Source organism: Bos mutus, chromosome 5 (assembly GCF_027580195.1).
Source record: "Bos mutus isolate GX-2022 chromosome 5, NWIPB_WYAK_1.1, whole genome shotgun sequence".
Classification (NCBI taxonomy): domain Eukaryota; kingdom Metazoa; phylum Chordata; class Mammalia; order Artiodactyla; family Bovidae; genus Bos; species Bos mutus.
The window spans coordinates 108,381,789-108,399,698 of record NC_091621.1 but is presented as its reverse complement, the minus strand read 5'-3'; the positions used below and the strand labels follow the sequence as shown (position 1 = coordinate 108,399,698).

Sequence of the window (17,910 nt, the reverse complement as noted above, 5' to 3'; positions counted from 1 at the left end):
GGGTACTTACGCGGCATGATCCCTTGGCTCACCAGCTCCTCCCGAGTCCGGCGCTGCTGGAGCTTCAACTGCAGCACTGCAGGGCAGCAGAGAGAGAGGGGAGATGAAGGCTCAGGCAGCTGTTCCACCACAAAAGACACATTTTCAAATGCACAGAAAGCCTCGACACACAAGGGTGTAGTGTGAAACAAGGATCCCTGGTAACTGTGGCTGTAATTGCAGAAGTGGCCTGATACAGCAGGGCTTCCGTATTCTGCTGTGGGCGGCGAGAGGAAGTTGCGAAGGGTCTTGCAGGGCGATAACAATCCACAAAGTACCAGAGTCTTGCCTATTGCTCAAAACCTCCTACAACAAACACTGTGTCCTCCTCCAGGACCGAAAAAACACAAATTCTTAACTCAAAGAAAACATAATGAGGACCACCGCCCAGCAGAAAAGGCTTTTTCTAGCTGCTCTACGCCTTCCTCCTGGTGGTAAATGTTTATCACAGTTAAGTGTAGTGAGTTACAGATCAGGGAGTATTGGTTATTTGTAAAATCTTCTTTTTTGGATCTAAAAATTATACCTGTTTTCACCAAGCAATGCACTTCCCTCGGCCAGAAACTATTTTCCCATTAAGACAACTCTTCTCTGCCTCTTCCTCTGCACTTTGAGCCTTCTGTTGACGTGAAACACAAAGCTAGGTGATTCAAAGCACATCCGGGCCAGGGGAGGGTGATGAGGGGGTTTTCTCCTATTTCTACTCTGGCAACACCACCTGATGTAACAAGTTAATAGGAATTTTTTAGAGTTAAAAGCCAATTATCTTTATTTCAAATGTGAGTGAAACCTAAAGGGTATTATTACCACTGCACACCATGCGGAATGACAAAGGCCTCCAATCAGAGGCGAAGTGAGAACATGTTCGGAAAAGGAAGATTGAGAGGATCTCACTGGCCAAGGGAAGTTCCTTTCTGTGATAAGTCTTCATTCTAAGGTCCTGCAAGTCCCATCTGAGGGCGACCTGTATCTATGTGGAATTGCATTACCCTAAAGTCTGTCTTCCCCATCCACAAAGCAGTTTTAAGATGGCCTCCCCAGATGGCAGACCTGTAACCAGTCTCCTGACCACCTTCAAATCCAGCAGGTCCAAAACCTACTGCTTGTGCCTAGTCGCTCAGTCCTATCCGACTCTTTGTGACTCACTGGACTGCAGCCCGCCAGGCTCCTCTGTCCATGGGATTTTTCAGGCAAGAATACTGGAGTGGGTTGCCGTTTCTTTCTCCAGGGGATCTTCCCAGACCCTGGGATGGAACCTGTATCTCCACTGTCTTCTGCATTGCAGGTAGATTCTTTACCTGCTGAGCCATCTCTTCCCCACCCAACTCCTCAAATCTAATCAACATTCCATCCTTTTTCTCTTTAATGGTATCACCATCCTCCTCCCCAGTACTAACACTAAAATTTTTAAGCCAACTTCAACTCTGCTACCTCCTTACACTCCTATTTTATCAAGTTTACTGCATCTTCTCATGCTGCAGTGATAGCACTGGATCTTCCCAACCCAGGGATTGAACCCCAGTCTCCTGCATTATAGACAGATTCTTTACCATCTGAGCCACCAGGGAAGCCCTCACCCATTCTAAGTCACCACAATCCGGATTGTCCAATTACTCACAATTCACTTCACCTGGAAATGCCCACCTCATCACTTCTTCACCTGACCTTCCCAACTGAGAATTACTCCAGGCCTCCGATGAACTACCTTGTATCTGTTATAAAAAGTAGAGAGATATTTTGCCCTGTGTAATACTTACCCCCAAATAATGTAAACTCCTGGAGGACAGGGAATGTATCTTATTAATCTATGATGCTCTCCCAACCAATAGTACTCAATACACAGTAGGTATTTGACAATTTGTTTCTTAAATTGAACTGCATCTCTAAATGATGATACATACAGTCAGAGAAATCTAAATAGGAGGGTATTATTATCATTTACAAATTAACACTGTTAAAATTAAGAAAGCCTTGCAGAATAAAAGATAAAAGTGGCAACAGCCACACTAATAGCTAACACTGATAGAACCAATGGACAGAACAGGTATTATTATCCTACTTTACAGGCAAGGAAAATGAGGCCCAGAGAGATTAAGTAATTTCCCTAAGGTTATCCACTAATAGAGGTACAACAGGTTCGGAACTCAAGCACTCTGATTCCAGAACCTGGGCTCCCCACTTCTCTGTTTCTCCAGGGTCTCCTGTAAGCCTGTGCTGCTAAGATAACAGGCCCGGAATGTGATTGCCTGGGTTCATTCTGTGCCAAGACAGACAAAGGGGCTGAGGGACATAGATGATTCAGGCCAGGGACAAAGAAGTCTAGGAGATCAGCTTCAGTAAAATAAATTTAAATTAAGAACTTGATTTCAGAATAAATTATAGATCAGCAGCAACAGTAATAATAAAATTATAAGAGGGATCATTGAGTGTTGCTACGTGTCAGTCCTATATTAAATGACTGACATACTTTAAAAAAAAAAAAAAAAGCCCTGTGGGGATATTACAATTATTATCTCCATTTTACAGATGGAAAAACTAAGGACCAAACCTTTAAACTTTTGCCTTAGGTCAAATGGCTCAAAAGTGCAGGAACTAGGATTCACATCAGGTCTCTGTGATTCTAAAGTGAAGGGAAATACTTAATACTGTGCCATATGTTTCCTTGGAAGAAAGAGGAGGGCCAGGCAGAATAAAGTAAGAGGGGAAAGGGGAATCTGTTAGCTTTTACAGTGTTTCTAAGGCCCAGTGTAAGATGAGTTACTGGAAAATGATTAAATGTATCAAACTTGTTTCATTTCAGAGAACAGGGAAACCTAATGCAGTAAGTCTGAACACTTCAAAAAAACAATAATGAATGAAAAATACGTCTATTATCCAAGAATAGTTCTGAAATAGCAATCCGCGCCTTTCCAAAAACCCATATACAGATAGGGCCATAAGGAATCCATTATGCAAACTTCTTGACTGAAAAACTTCTTGCTTCATGAAAGCAAAAGGTTAAGTCTATGATTCACGGAGTTTAGTTGCTTTTTTTTTTAATGGCTCTAGTTCAAAGGGGAAGATTCATCTAATAAACCTTTTCTATCTCAAACTAAATGAAATTAAAGTTCAGTTATCTGAAAATTCCATTTGTGCCTCTCAGCAGTTAATACCAAACTCTAGTCTAATCTGCAATCTGACCAAGTTTCCCATTCACGTAACAGAATCAACCCTGTGTCAGTATGCCCTGGGTACTGCTACAACCTGACAGCAGGTATGTATTACTTCATACATTGCATAATCCCTGCTCACCCTAACAATGTTTATAAGGAGGAAAATAAGCAGCAAATTCAGAATTATGGTGTACGGTATCTGTTTGGCTGTGTATATATACAACAATCCTTCTTCTGAGATGTCTGACCACAAAGAAACAGTATTTACATGAATTTCCCCTTTCCTTAGTCTATCTTAATTCCTCTTAATTCTAAGCAGTCTAAATAAAACGCCTTTATGTTTCTAGGCCTTGGGATTATTCATTTTAGAAGAAATCATTTAATAATTTAAATACCATAAGAGTCATATATTATGTATTCACTGCAAAAGATACTCAGATCAGGAGCACATTTAAGAGAACATAATTTAATACACAACCACCCTCACCAAGATAAAGCTAACACTAGTTCAAGTGATTATTTTCAAACACAGTGCTAGATCAAGGCAATTTTTAAAAGTAGGAATGCGATAAATTCTATGTTAGTGTATATCACCATTTAGATTTCCTCTCCAGTCCCCAAGTCAATAAAAAACTAAACAAAAATACCTATTTATGTATAAGCACGAGTCTTTATACTTTCACTGTTACCGAATTCCACAAATTTAATATAGCATCTGGTTTTAAATGCATCTGTGCAAGCAGCCTATTATCTATAGATGAACAGATGTCTTTGAAGCTGATGCCTGGTGAATCAGCTGAGCTGCCTGCCAGTAAAGGGTTCAAAGAAAAGAAACAAACCAGAAAGTGGGAACCTGAGCTTCTCCATCCCCATGAAAAGAACCAAGTTTTCAACCTATTTCAAATAAAGGTGATCAACTGCTATTTGAACAACTGGCTACTCAGGAAATTAGAGCAAGGGGAGGAACCTGACGTTCTTCTGCCCGGTAAGACCATAAAGGTATGCCAATGGTATTCAAGGGCTGATGCCCAAGGACTGAATGTATCAAACAACTGAATCTATCAGGTGGTATACTCCCAAGTCTGGCTCTGTGGCTCCCACTGGTCAGAAGTTCTGTATTTTACTGGGAAGGGAGATGTGCAGCTCAGTAGGTTGCTCCTACCTCATTTGTATTCACCCATTACTGGTTTCCCCAAGACTTCTAGAATAGGGAGGGGAAGTGTGAGTTATGAGGGAAATAGAAGAGAAGAGCAAAGAATTAGTACAGGAATAACTGGGAAAGAGCAAAACCCCTCCCCGTGTACCATCCTTGCTCAGGACAAAGACCTCTTCAACGAAGAATCTGACTGCAGGAACGTCCCATTACCTCGGCTCTGTCAGAAACACCGATAAATCTTTTTCTCCATTCTTTAAATCTGGATATGAAACTTTAAACATAATCAAAAGACCATGAATTTGACTGCAGCTTTTCAGAATATTTATGTTATGAAAAGGCTCCAAAATAAACTTGTTGATTTTGGGAATAAAGGAAATGCTCCTTGACTAGATATTACAAGTTAGCCCAAAAAGTCAGTGCTGTATTAGAAATTCAGTGAGGTTTATATGCTTGAAGAGAGCAAAAGGCAAACAAGCCTTCTCAAAAATCTTTTCTCCCCACCCCAAAACCCCACTAAGATATCTGACTCTAAGCCATGGAGGTTCTCATAGTTCCAAGGAGGATACACAAACCCAGAAATGATCAACTGACAGACTGGCCTGGTTGGAGTTGAGTCTGAAATTATGAGTTTTCATGAGGATGAAAAGTGATCGCCATAGTAAGATACTAAAATAAAAAGGACGAATACACTAGAAAATAAATTAGATGTCATTCCTGGTATTCCTAAGATACAACTAATACTAGAAGATTTCTCCATTTTAATTCAACTTCATGATACTTACATGATTTAGAATAAAGAATGTTTGATTTATCTACTCATGAATTACAATCAACCTCGTTCTTGATAATGAACAAACATGCAGAAAATCTACAAGAACGTCAAGACTCGAACAATACACTCCACCCAACAACCACAGAACACAGATTCTTCTCAAGCATACATGAAACGGGCTCTAGGACAGATCATATACTAGGCCATAAAACGACTTTCAATAAGGTTAAATGAATTTAAATGATACAAAGTACATTCTTTGACTACAATGAAATTAAATTAGAAACTAACAACAGAAGAAAATCCGAGAAATTCAAAAATATGGAGAAATTAAATAACACACTCTTAAATCAGATTGATTATATTCTTTGCAGCCAAAGATAGAAAAGCTCTAAACGGTCAGCAAAAACAAGATCGGGAGCTGACTGTGGCTCAGATCATGAACTCCTTATTGCCAAATTCAGACTTAAATTGAAGAAAGTAGGGAAAACCACTAGACCATTCAGGTATGACCTACATCAAATCCCTTACGATTATACAGTGGAAGTGGGAAATAGATTTAAGGGACTAGATCTGATAGAGTGCTTGATGAACTATGGATGGAGGTTGGTGACAATGTACAGGAGACAGGGATCAAGACCATCCCCAGGAAAAAGAAATGCAAAAAAACAAAATGGCTGTCTGAGGAGGCCTTACAAATAGCTGTGAAAATAAGAGAAGCAAAAAGCAAAGAAGAAAAGGAAAGATATACCCATTTGAATACAGTTCCAAAGAACAGCAAGGAGAGATAAGAAAGCCTTCCTCAGCAATCAATGCAAAGAAATAGAGGAAAACAATAGAATGGGAAAGACTAGAGATCTCTTCAAGAAAATTAGAGATATCAAGGGAGCAATTCATGCAAAGATGGGCTCAATAAAGGACAGAAATGGTATGGACCTAACAGAAGCAGAAGATATTAAGAAGAGGTGGCAAGAATACACAGAAGAACTGTACAAAAAAGATCTTCACAACCCAGATAATAACGATGGTGTGATCACTCACACTCACCTAGAGCCAGACATCCTGGAAAGTGAAGTCAAGTGGGCCTTAGGAAGCATCACTATGAACAAAGCTAGTGGAGGTCATAGAATTCCAGTTGAGCTATTTCAAATCCTGAAAGATGATGCTGTGAAAGTGCTGCACTCAGTATGCCAGCAAATTTGGAAAACTCAGCAACGGCCACAGGACTGGAAAAGGTCAGAGTTCATTCCAATCCCAAAGAAAGGCAATGCCAAAGAACGCTCAAACTACTGCAAAATTGCACTCGTCTCACACACTAAAGTAATACTCAAAATTCTCCAAGCCAGGTTTCAACAATACGTGAACTGTGAACCTCCAGATGTTCAAGCTGGTTTTAGAAAAGGCAGAGGAACCAGAGATCAAATTGCCAACATCTGTTGGATCATCGAAAAAGCATGAGAGTTTCAGAAAAACATCTATTTCTGATTTATTGACTATGCCAAAGCCTTTTACTGTGTGGATCACAATAAACTGTGGAAAATTCTGAAAGAGATGGGAATACCAGACCACCTGACCTGCCTCTTGAGAACTCTGTATGCAGGTCAGGAAGCAACAGTTAGAACTGGACATGGAACAACAGACTGGTTCCAAATTGGAAAAGGAGTACGTCAAGGCTGTATACTGTTGCCCTGCTTATTTAACTTATATGCAGAGTACATCATGAGAAACGCTGGGCTGGAGGAAGCACAAGCTGGAATCAAGATTGCAGGGGGAAATATCAATAACCTCAGATATGCAGATGACACCACCCTATGGCAGAAAGCAAAGAACTAAAGAGCCTCTTGATGAAAGTGAAAGTGGAGAGTGAAAAAGTTGGCTTAAAGCTCAACATTCAGAAAACTAAGATTATGGCGTTTGGTTCCATCACTTCATGGCAAATAGATGGGGAAACAGTGGAAACAGAGATTTTATTTTGGGGGGCTCCAAAATCACTGCAGATGGTGACTGCAGCTATGGAATTAAAACACGCTTGCTCCTTGGAAGAAAAGCTATGAACAACCTAATCAGCATATTCAAAAGCAGAGACATTACTTTGCCAACAAAGATCCGTCTAGGCAAAGCTATGGTTCTTCCAGTGGTCATGTGTGGATGTGAGAGCTGGACTGTAGAGAAAGCTGAGCGCCGAAGAATTGATGCTTTCAAATGGTGATGTTGGAGAAGACTCTTGAGAGTCCCTTGGACTGCAAGGAGATCCAACCAGTCCATCCTAAAGGAGATCAGTCCTGGGTGTTCATTGGAAGGACTGACGTTGAAGCTGAAACTCCAATATTTTGGCCACCTGATGTGAAGAACTGACTCCTTGAAAAAGACCCTGATGCTGGGACTGATTGAAGGCAGCAGGAGAAGAGGAGAAGAGAGGATGAGATTGTTGGATGGCATCACCAACTCAATGGAGATGAGTTTGGGTAAACTCGGAGTTGGTGATGGACAGGGAGGGCTGGCGTGCTGCAGTCCATGGCATCGCAAAGAGTCAGACACGACTGAGCAACTGAAATCATGAAATAGCCAATGGGTCAAAGGAAAAATAATAGAGACATTAGAAAGTATTTTGAACTGAACATATAAAAATTTATGGGCTATACATCTAAACTAATGCTTAGAGGGAAATTCATAGATTTAAATGTTTGTATGAAAATAGAAGGAAGACTTCAAACTCATGCTATAAAGAAAAACTTCACTATCAGAAGCTAGAAAAGAAGTGCAACTAAACCCAAGTAAGCAGAAGAATGAAAGTTAAATGGAAGTCGGACACGCAAAAGTTGTGTCCGACTCTTTGCAACGCCGTGGACTGCAGCACGCCAGCCCTCCCTGTCCATCACCAACTCCCAGAGTTTACCCAAACTCATCTCCATTGAGTCGGTGATGCCACTGCTTTAAATTATAAAGCAATTATGTAGAAAATAGAGAAAACCAATAGAACCAAAAATTTGCTGTTTACAAAGATTAACAAAATTGATAAATGTTTAGTTAGAACAACCAAGAAAAGAGAGAGAAAATCAGGAATGTAGGAGGAGACATTATCACCAACTATAGAAATTAACAAAGTTAACAGAGATACCATGAAGAACCACATGTCAACAAATTAGATAACTCAGATAAAGTGGACCAGTTCCTAGACTGGCACAGACTATTGACATTGATTAAAAAAAAAAAAAAAAAAAAACCCAAAAAACAGAATATCCAGACAGACGTATAAAAAGCAGAGATTGACTTGTTAATTTAAAATTTTCCTCAAAAGAAAATTCAGGCTCAGATGGCTTCACTGGCAAATTTTACCAAAAATTTAACAGAAGAATTAGTAATAATCCTTTAAGAACTCTTTCAGAAAACAGAGAAAGGAACACTTTCCAACTAACTCTATTAGTTACTCTGATACCAAAGCCAGAAAGAGACCACAACAAAACAGCTTATAAATACTGACACAAAAATTCTCAACAAAATATTAGAAAGCAGAAGCCAGGACTAGAACCAAATATGCTGAATTTTTATCCTTGCATTATTTCCCCATTCCAGTGATTCGCAACACGTACTTCACAAATAAAATTATCTGAGAATTTTTAAAATTTACTTATTTTTTACAGTAGGTCCTTGTGTTATCTATTTTAAATTCAGCAGTGTGTATCTGTCAATCCCAAACTCCCAACCTATCCCTCCTCCCCACCCTTCCCCACCCCTCAACCATAAGTTCATGGATAACGTTTTTAATTGGTCTGGAGTGAGGCTTGGGAATCAGGGTTTTTCAAAAACTTGCCACGTGATTCTAATGCAGTGTCAGGTTAAGAACTGCTGCCCCATTTAATGATAGTTTGGTCTAACTTAAATTCACTTTACTCTGGAAAATTAAACATGCTGCATCCATGTTCATGATGCCAATCATAAATCAGGTTGAGTATCTAGTACTTGAGCTGAGTGAGCTGACGTGTGTGTTCAGTCGTGTCTGACTCTGTGACCCCATGGACAGTAGCCCAGGGATCAAACCCCAGTCTTTTATGTCTCCTGCACTGGGAGGTGGATTCTTTACCACTGCGACACCTGGAAAACCCAAGTAACTAGTATTAAGCAGATTTAATTCACCTTTCTTTTGACAGTCCCAATTAAGTGCTTTTAAAGCACATCATGGGCTTCCTAGGTAGCTTAGTAGTAAAGAGTATGGTCACCAACGCAGTTCATGGGGTTGCCAAAGTCAATACAATGACTTAGCGACTGAACGACAACAAAGTACATCATCTTTTGTTGTGCACTGAACAATGTTCAGTGTTTTTAAGTTAAAAATTTTGTTTCAAATTTGTTTAAAAGTTTGTAACAGGAGAGGACTCCCATTTTCTAACACATTTCTTCTGGAAAAATTATTTGTCATTTTTAAAAATTGTATTTCATTATTATTTATGATATTGGTTTGTTTTCTGTCATACATCAACATGAATTAACCATAGGTGTACATATGTCCCCTCCTCCCTGAACCTCCCTTCCACCTCCCCACCCTTTTCCACTCCTCCAGGTTGTTACAGAGCCCCAGTTTAAGTTCCCTGAGTCATTCGGCAAACTTCCATTGGCCATCTGTTTTACACATGTAGTGATTATGCTTGCATGCTGCTCTCTCCATTCATTTCACCTTCTCTTTCCGCGTCCCTGCCCTTCTCCACAAGTCTGTTCTCCATGTCTGCGTCACCACGGCTTCCCTGTTAAGTTCATCAGTATCATTTTTCTAGATTCCATATTTATGCTTTAATATACAATATTTGTTTTTATCTGACTTATTTCACTCTGTATAACTGGCTCTAGGTTCATCCACCCCATCGGAACTGACTCAAATGCGTTCCTTTTATGGCTGAGTAGTATTCCATTGTACATATGTACTACAGCTTCTTTATCCATTCATCTGTCGATGGATATCTAGGTTGGTTCCATGTCCTAGCTACTGTAAACAGCGCTGCAACGAACACTGGGGTACATGTGTTCTCTACTATTGAAGGTTTGTCAAAGGGAAAAGAATGGTGAAAGAACCACCTCAGAGAGAGAAAATCTGGTCTCTCTCGACTCGTTTCTGTGAGTCTTTGATCTAAATCTAATGCACTTGATATGATGTAATATCTCCTAAGTTCTATTCTGAACACAGCCTAGCACGTTTAGAATATTGTTACAACTAATTTTAGATAGTATATATTCTTACTCCAAATTCTGTTCCTTCTATAAATCCCCAAAGTCTGATTTCATAATAACTGGTACATTTTTTCCTCCTCATTAACGTTCAGATATCAATCCCAGAAGAAATAAACAAATACAATTCAGTTCAGCAATAGATACCACCACCCCTAGCTTCAAACTGGAGAATGTGTTTTACTGGGAAGACGAGAGAAGGAACAATGTAGGTTTTATGAGCAAGCTTAGCATGCTCATAATTAGAAAATTCATCTCTGCAGCAGTGAATTATACTGATGCTATTGGTGTATTTTTTGTTTGTTTTTGTAAATTATTTATTTTAATTGGAGGCTAATTACCTTACAATACTGTAGTGGTTTTTACCATACATTCACATGAATCAGCCATGGGTGTACATGTGTCCCCCACTGGTGTATTTTTATACTTCAGTTTATTCTATAAATTGCAAAATCACCCAAATAGTAAAAACACATCACCCATCACTGAAAACCAGACTATTCTCTGTATGCTCACTCGTTTCATTATTAGAATATATGAATAAAGGTAGGTGAAGGTGTTTATGTCAATTACATCTCAATTTTTAAATTATTTTTAAAAGTAAGTGAAGGTACCCCCCGAGGAGGGTATTTATTCCTCATTTCTGCTGCCTGGGTTATTTTACAGCATCACCTCCAAAATAGTGATTGGGGGTCAGGATGAGCAAAGAGTTCTCCTCCATGCATTCTCTCATCCACTTACCTAACATATTTACTAAATAAATATGTTAGGGTCTGTGCTAGTAGGCTGGAGACAACTATGGTCTCTGCTCACATAAAGCTTTCAGTCCAGTGGGAAACAAGACATCAAACTGCACATATCTAAGTACAAGTTGTAATTAACGTTTTATAAGAAAGAATAAAGAATGAAGGATTCAGACTCTGGAATCCACAGTTACTTCTTTAATATTCTGCGATAACTAACGTTCCACCTCTCCTCTTCACTGTGACAGTCAATTACCTAAGATACTAACACTCCGTGAGAAACAGAGACCTCAGGGTAAGCTGTCTTAAAATAAGTTAAGACATAGTTTCATTTATTCACTTTACATATATTTGCTTAGCTGCTTGAGGGCTCACACATTTGTTGGTGAGCATGCCTACGTACTTCATATTCATGCCTTATTCAGTTATTCCTCAGCTCCTTGTCAAAACTTTCCTTGGCGTTCACTCAAAAAATCTGAGGATCTACTGCCTGTGCCAGACACTGAGCTTGCTGGGGGGGATAAAGTAGCCACTAGACAGAGTCTCTGCCTTCAGTGGCTGTTTGAGGGCAATAACCATCAAATAGGTGTGCATAAGAGTGAAGAGTATTTTCAAATAAAACATCACTCAGACACCACATCCCAACCAAGTGGTTTGATGGGGCCCACAATTCAATTCATGCGTTCAAACATTATTCTGTACTCTCAAAGCTAGGGCTGGGTGCTAGAAATACAGACATGGTTCTCATGCTCGAGGAATCTTAAGTCTAATGAGGGAAAAATGGTCTCAAAAGTGAATAATTACGATGCAATGAGAAAGATATTGATGTAATGTAGATTTTTACTTAAGTCACAGGAAAATGCAACTTTAGCTAGCACACATGCCCTACTACTGGGGCCCCTGACAATTTCCAAGTCATTTGGCCTCATGTGTGATACACGTGTGCATAAATAATAAAAAAGGAAGTGCTGGTTTCTTAAAAACTCAAATAGTTATGTATTTGTAGGTGCCAAGGGAATACAGAGGTGATGCTACCCGACGCTGGAAGTCACAGAGAAAGAGAAACAAGAGCCTTTCTACGTGGGGTAGGACAAGTGTGGACTGATGTTTCAAGTAATTTTCTGATATCATTCCCAAAAGTACCATTCCTGTGGGCCCCTATTTACTGCAGCCTCTTCTAAGTCCTTCCTGCAGACGCTACAGAGATGTGACAGACAGGGGGAGGCCTCTGCGCCCCACTGCTCTCCCCTGCCTCTCTGCGTCCTGGCTCTCAACTTCTGCCCCGTCCTACAGCATCCCTGCAATGTTTTCTTCTCCTGCTCCTTATACAGAGTTTTTCAAGCTTTCTAGACCATTTCATGATTTTCTTCCTTCAACTTGGAATATCAGCCTGAACAGTTAGCACAGTGTGAGTGAAGTCGCTCAGTTGCGTCTGACTCTTTGAGACCCCATGGACTGTAGCATACAAGGCTCTTCCATCCATGGGATTTTCCAGGCAAGGGTACTGGAGTGGGTTGCCATTTCCATCTTCAGAGGATCTTCCCGACCCAGGGATCGAACCCGGGTCTCCCACATTGCAGGCAGATGCTTTACCATCTGAGCCACAAGGGAAGCCTAGCATAGTGTACATGGCACTAAAAATGTATTTCTGGCCTGTGCTTTTAATGTAAACAACAGTATTTTAAACAGTACTAACCTTTAAGGGTAGACCAAAACATGGAAGAATGGGAAGGCAGGGGTTCCAGTCCTGGCTCTGCTGCTACCTAATCAAGTCACTGGATTTCTTTTTAGCCTCAATTTTTCTCACTGTAATACAATTTGGTAAAATAACTCCTGCCCTTTGAAGCTCCAAAAAACCTCATGTATGTGAAAGTGGAACACATGTATACCTGTGGTGGATTCATTTTGATATTTGGCAAAACTAATACAATTATGTAAAGTTTAAAAATAAAATAAAAAAAAAAAAACCGTATCACAGACTATAAATGTCTCACTAGAGGTCTTTACATCAGATAGCTTTTCTCTTGGACAGGAGCAAGAACTGCTAGGAGTGTAACCTGGTACCATACCCCCAAAGAGAAACTCTATTTTGCAGAGTAAAAGGGCCTTATATAAAAACCTCCTTGTTTAAAATCACACCCCAAGTTGTGTGGGGCAGGAGGGAGGGGGAGAGGGAAGAGGAGGGGAGAACTGCTTCCTTCTGGAAGGCTTCTGGAAGGCAGTTCTGGGACACGCAGTGAGTGAAGCAGCACGCTCTGTTCCCGGACTCCAGACGACCTGGTACGCATAAGGAGTGAGAGACAGAGAAAGGCAGAAGAATCAGCACTCATTCATTAATAAAATTAAATGTACAGTAAGTGTTCAAAGCACGTGCCTGAAATTCTGAGCTGTCAATACCAAAGCAGTGGTTAACGGACCCAGAAGGGTCCCTTTATTTGTTGCCAAAGAAGGACCTGCTAAAAGTCAGATACGGAGTAAAGACAAAAAGGAGGAGGTAGAGGTGAGAGAAGGAAAAGTTGATTTTCTCTGAGATCCTACTGATCCACCATCTAAAAATCATATGGCCAAATGCACTGCGGTATTCTAGACTGGATCTTGGAACAGAAAAAGGAGATGAGTGGGAAAACAAATGAGATCTAAATAAAGCGTGGAGTTTACTTAGCAGTGTAACCAATGTTAATCTTAGTTTTGACAAATGCACCACAGGTATGCAAGATGCTAACATTTGGGGCAGCCAGTGAACGGTATACGAGAGCTCCCTGTTCCATCTGTGCAACCTTTTTGTAAGTGCAAAATTATTCTGAAACAAAAAGCTTACTTTAGAAACCCATGACTTTGACTCTCCTTTCAGAGAGATGTATGAATCAGTTATGAAAACATATTCAGGGTCAGGGTTTTCAAACTGAAGTGCTACCATGTGTTGGACAGAAAGAAATGACTAATTCCTATAAACGATTGGTTGTAACAAATAACAGTCTAATAAATTCAAATTATAAAATGATTTGTGGCATAAACAAATACAATAAACAATGGAACGTTGAAGACTTGAAGACAGGAATACCTAATTCTTTAAAAACTACACATACCAAAATCACTATTTTAGCGATATGCTCATTCAACCCTTTCAAAATCCCACAAATGTCTCATCTCTCTAAACAGTGTGTAAATACGACTTAATATGTAATGTTGATGAAATATGTAAATATGATCTCTCAAATAATCTGCTTTAGAAATCAGAAATAATATTATCAAAAAAAGATAAATATCTTCTATTTAATCTGAATACCAGCAGAGAGACAGGCAGTGATGAGGTATTCTCCTGGGCTGGTAAATCTGGTAATTTACAAAAGATAAGCTTGTGAAAATTTAACTTGAACTACTGAAGTATGAAAAATAAAAGGGCTCTGTATTGTGTAATAATACTTATAAAATGGTGGAAACACGCATGCATCATCTTATTTAATTCTTGAAACAAAGCTATGTGGAAGATGTTATAATTATACTATTTGTAGATGAGAAAACTGAACCTTAGGGAAATTAAGCAATTACTCAAGGTCATAGGGTAGGTAAAGGGTAGAGAGCAGAAACTGGAGCCCAGCTCTATCTCAACCGACAAGCTGAGCTTGTGACCACTACTACATATTGTGCTTCTCTCCTTCCACAACACACACCAGTTCCACACTTTTAAAAATGACACTGTATTAGTAATGTTATCTGCATGAGTGACTGGAAAAAAATGATCTATATTCTTATGAACCAGGGGAAAGTCCAGGTGATTTCAGCTAATAGCATATGGCATTCCAGAACTCCAGAATTGAAAAGGCTCCCTCTATTCAAATTCCAACAGAAACAGAGACTATAGATAACAGTGGTCACTTGTAAAGGTCATTCAAAGGGGCTCCTCCCAGAGGTGGGAGGCAGTCGGGTAGGATCCCAGAGAACTCCACAGGCCCACTTTCCACTTGGAGCTCAAATGTGGGAACATCCATGCTGAACAGGCGGAGAGCACCTGCTTCCTGGTACAATTACCTCTCTGCAACCTGCCAGGGGCTCTTTCCTGGTACTAGGGAGGTTCTGGGTTGACTCATTCATTCATTAATCAAACTAATATTTATCAGGCACCTACTATGCGCTAGGCACTGTGTCAGGTGATATAGCAGTAACATGGACAGATGGCATCCCTGCCCTCACACAGTGTATGTTCTACTGTGGAAAACATAGTAAATAAGTTATATAACTTACAGTGGACATTATATGAAGAAAAATAACAGTAGAATAAAAGGAAAGAGAGAGAGGTTGGGTGGTCATTTTATACTGAGTTCACAGGCAAGGCCCTTCTGAGGAGACAGATGCAGAAATCTAAATAATATGAGAAACCATGAAAAGATCTGGAGAAAAGAGTATTCCAGGCAACAAAAATAGCAAATGCAAAGGTACCAAAATTAGAAAAGACTTGTCTTGAGAAAGAAACTGAGACTTAAGAAATGAATTGAACACACTGAACTTTACTATGCAGTCACTGAGTTGGGTACCCTACTACAAGGACTCATTCAATCTCGGCAGCTACTTAAGGTACGTACTGCCTCTATTTTATAGATGAAGAAGAAGAGGTTCAAAGAGGTTAATTACTGTTTGCACAGCTAGTAAGAGGTAGAGCCAGAGTTCAAACACAAGTTGGTCTGATCCCAAAGTCTGTGCTTTTTCTATTACATCATATTTAATGCCAGAGTCATGGCAAAAATACTAATAATTACATATAAGTAAGCAAATAAATTAAACTCCCACGTCCTCAAAAACCTGAGGCTCACCATTTCATTTTGGGTAGCTGCTCATCACACCCCTGAAGTGATCTTTTCTAACTGCAGCAGACAGATTGCAAATTGCCAGCCACTTCAATGTCTCCAGTCTCTTGCCGGAGGATCAACAAGGCAGCGCTCAAACGACCCACCACAGAAGACCTGAGAATAACGTGTACTTGCACCACACGTCTGAAAGATGGAGATAAACTGGGAATGTACTTCCTTTAGACTGGCAGAGCCGTCTGAACAAGCCCTTCCAGCTTTAAAGGCACCAGGAACAGCACTTTTCCTGTCACGTTAGTTCTGCACGTTCACCCAGAAAACATGGGCTGCTTCAAATTTCACTTGCTATTTCCCTGCCGTATAACTGGTGGGGGCTTCCCAGGCGGCTCAGTGGTAAGGAACCTGCCTATAATGCAGGAGATGCAGGAGACGTGGGTTCGATCCCTGGGTCGGGAAGATTCCCCTGGAGGAGGAGGGCTTGGCAACCTACTCCAGTATCCTTGCCTGGAGAATCCCATGGACAGAGGAGCCTGGCGGGCTACAGTCCATAGGGTCACAAAGAGTTGGATGTGACTGAAGTGACCAAGCATGCATGCCCTGTGTAACTGGTGCTGACATGTGCACCCAACTTTGCTGTGGGCAGGTGACAGGCGAACAGATTCAAAACTTGGAACAGGGTAGTTCTTCCACAGCAAGCCAGAAGTGAGCCCAAAAAGTTTTCTCTTAAAACTATATGAGAGCATTTATTCCTTCTGTATCTTTATAATACGGATTTGAAAACACACAACATGGTGGGATAATCATGACTGTGATAAAGGAGGCCATCAATCTTAAGGGAAATCAACCCTGGATATTCACTGGAAGGACTGACGCTGAAGCTGAAGCTCAAGTATTCTGGTCACCTGAGGCAAATACCCAACTCACTGGAAAAGTCCTGATGTGGGAAAGATTGAGGGCAGAAGGAGAAAAGGGTGTTAGAGGATGAGATGGCTCGATGGCGTCACTGATGCAATGGACATGGAGCTGGGCAAACTTTGGGAGATGGTGAGGGGCAGGTAGGCCCCTCATGGCGTGCTGCAGTCCCTGGGGTCACAAAGAGTAGGACACAACTGGGCAACTGAACAACAGCAGCAAAATTCTTTTCTGCAGAAGAACGAGATCCATAAAATTAAATTTCACGTAGTATATGAGGTGTGAAAGCTACAACTCTATCAGCTAAAATCGTTGGAAGAGTTAAAATTCTCAAGATCAGAAAAGTCAGTCTATTAAAATACAGTAGCCCATCTAACTACTGTAGGATTTTCCCATGCCCCATCCCCCCAGGCTTACTTAGTAAAGACATCACAAAAGTAAATGTGTAAGTAACTCTAAGGGCGGTCTAAGGGTTGTTAGGAGAACTACAACTCTCTATTTCCTGAAGTTTCTGTGGTCAGGTTTGCAAGTGGAGCATTTCATTACTGCAGGTTTTACACAGAATTTTACGAAACAAACCTGCATTAAGTTAAAGCAGAACTGAAATCCATGCCTTCTGGCCACTTCAGGAATGATTTCTCTCTGTCTTCCCATCACAGAAACCTCCTTTTAATTTAGATGTTTGGCTCTTCAACATATACAATGGGTCAGAGGGGACAGTGCAGCTCCAAAGCTAAAATGGAAGTAGAATGCAAAGGGACCAGCCGATTACCCAGTGACCACACACCGCACCTTCTAGCATGATTCTGAGTGACGGCAGAGGGTGCCACGCCTTTTAGCAGAATGCTTATTTTTAAATTATCCCGGATACCAGCTTATAGCTTCCTTCCTCCTGCACTTTCGAATCGTCCCAGCATTAATAACATCCCTCCCTAAGAAGTCTCCTTGTAGTTGTTTCAGAAAAGTGCATTCGACGTGTTTGACACACTGTGTGATACACAAGCAAGACCCCTCTGTCTCTGGCTCTTCTGCCTCTCTGGGGCATGAAAGCAACCAGAACTACAGCAACAGCTGGGGATCATTAAACCGACAGAAATAGCTTCGGAGACTCCACTGG

General features: G+C 40.5%; 1 protein-coding gene across 4 annotated transcripts in view; it reads right to left on the bottom strand.

Annotated features, from left to right (window-relative positions):
- Positions 1–17,910, bottom strand: part of MRTFA (myocardin related transcription factor A) — a 175,967-nt gene that overhangs the window by 39,520 nt on the left and 118,537 nt on the right. For all 4 annotated transcript variants that reach the window (XM_070371530.1, XM_070371529.1, XM_070371528.1 and 1 more), the window contains one exon: positions 11–76. In XM_070371530.1, coding sequence (XP_070227631.1) covers positions 11–76 — 66 coding nt within the window. The remainder of the gene's footprint in view (positions 1–10; positions 77–17,910) is intronic.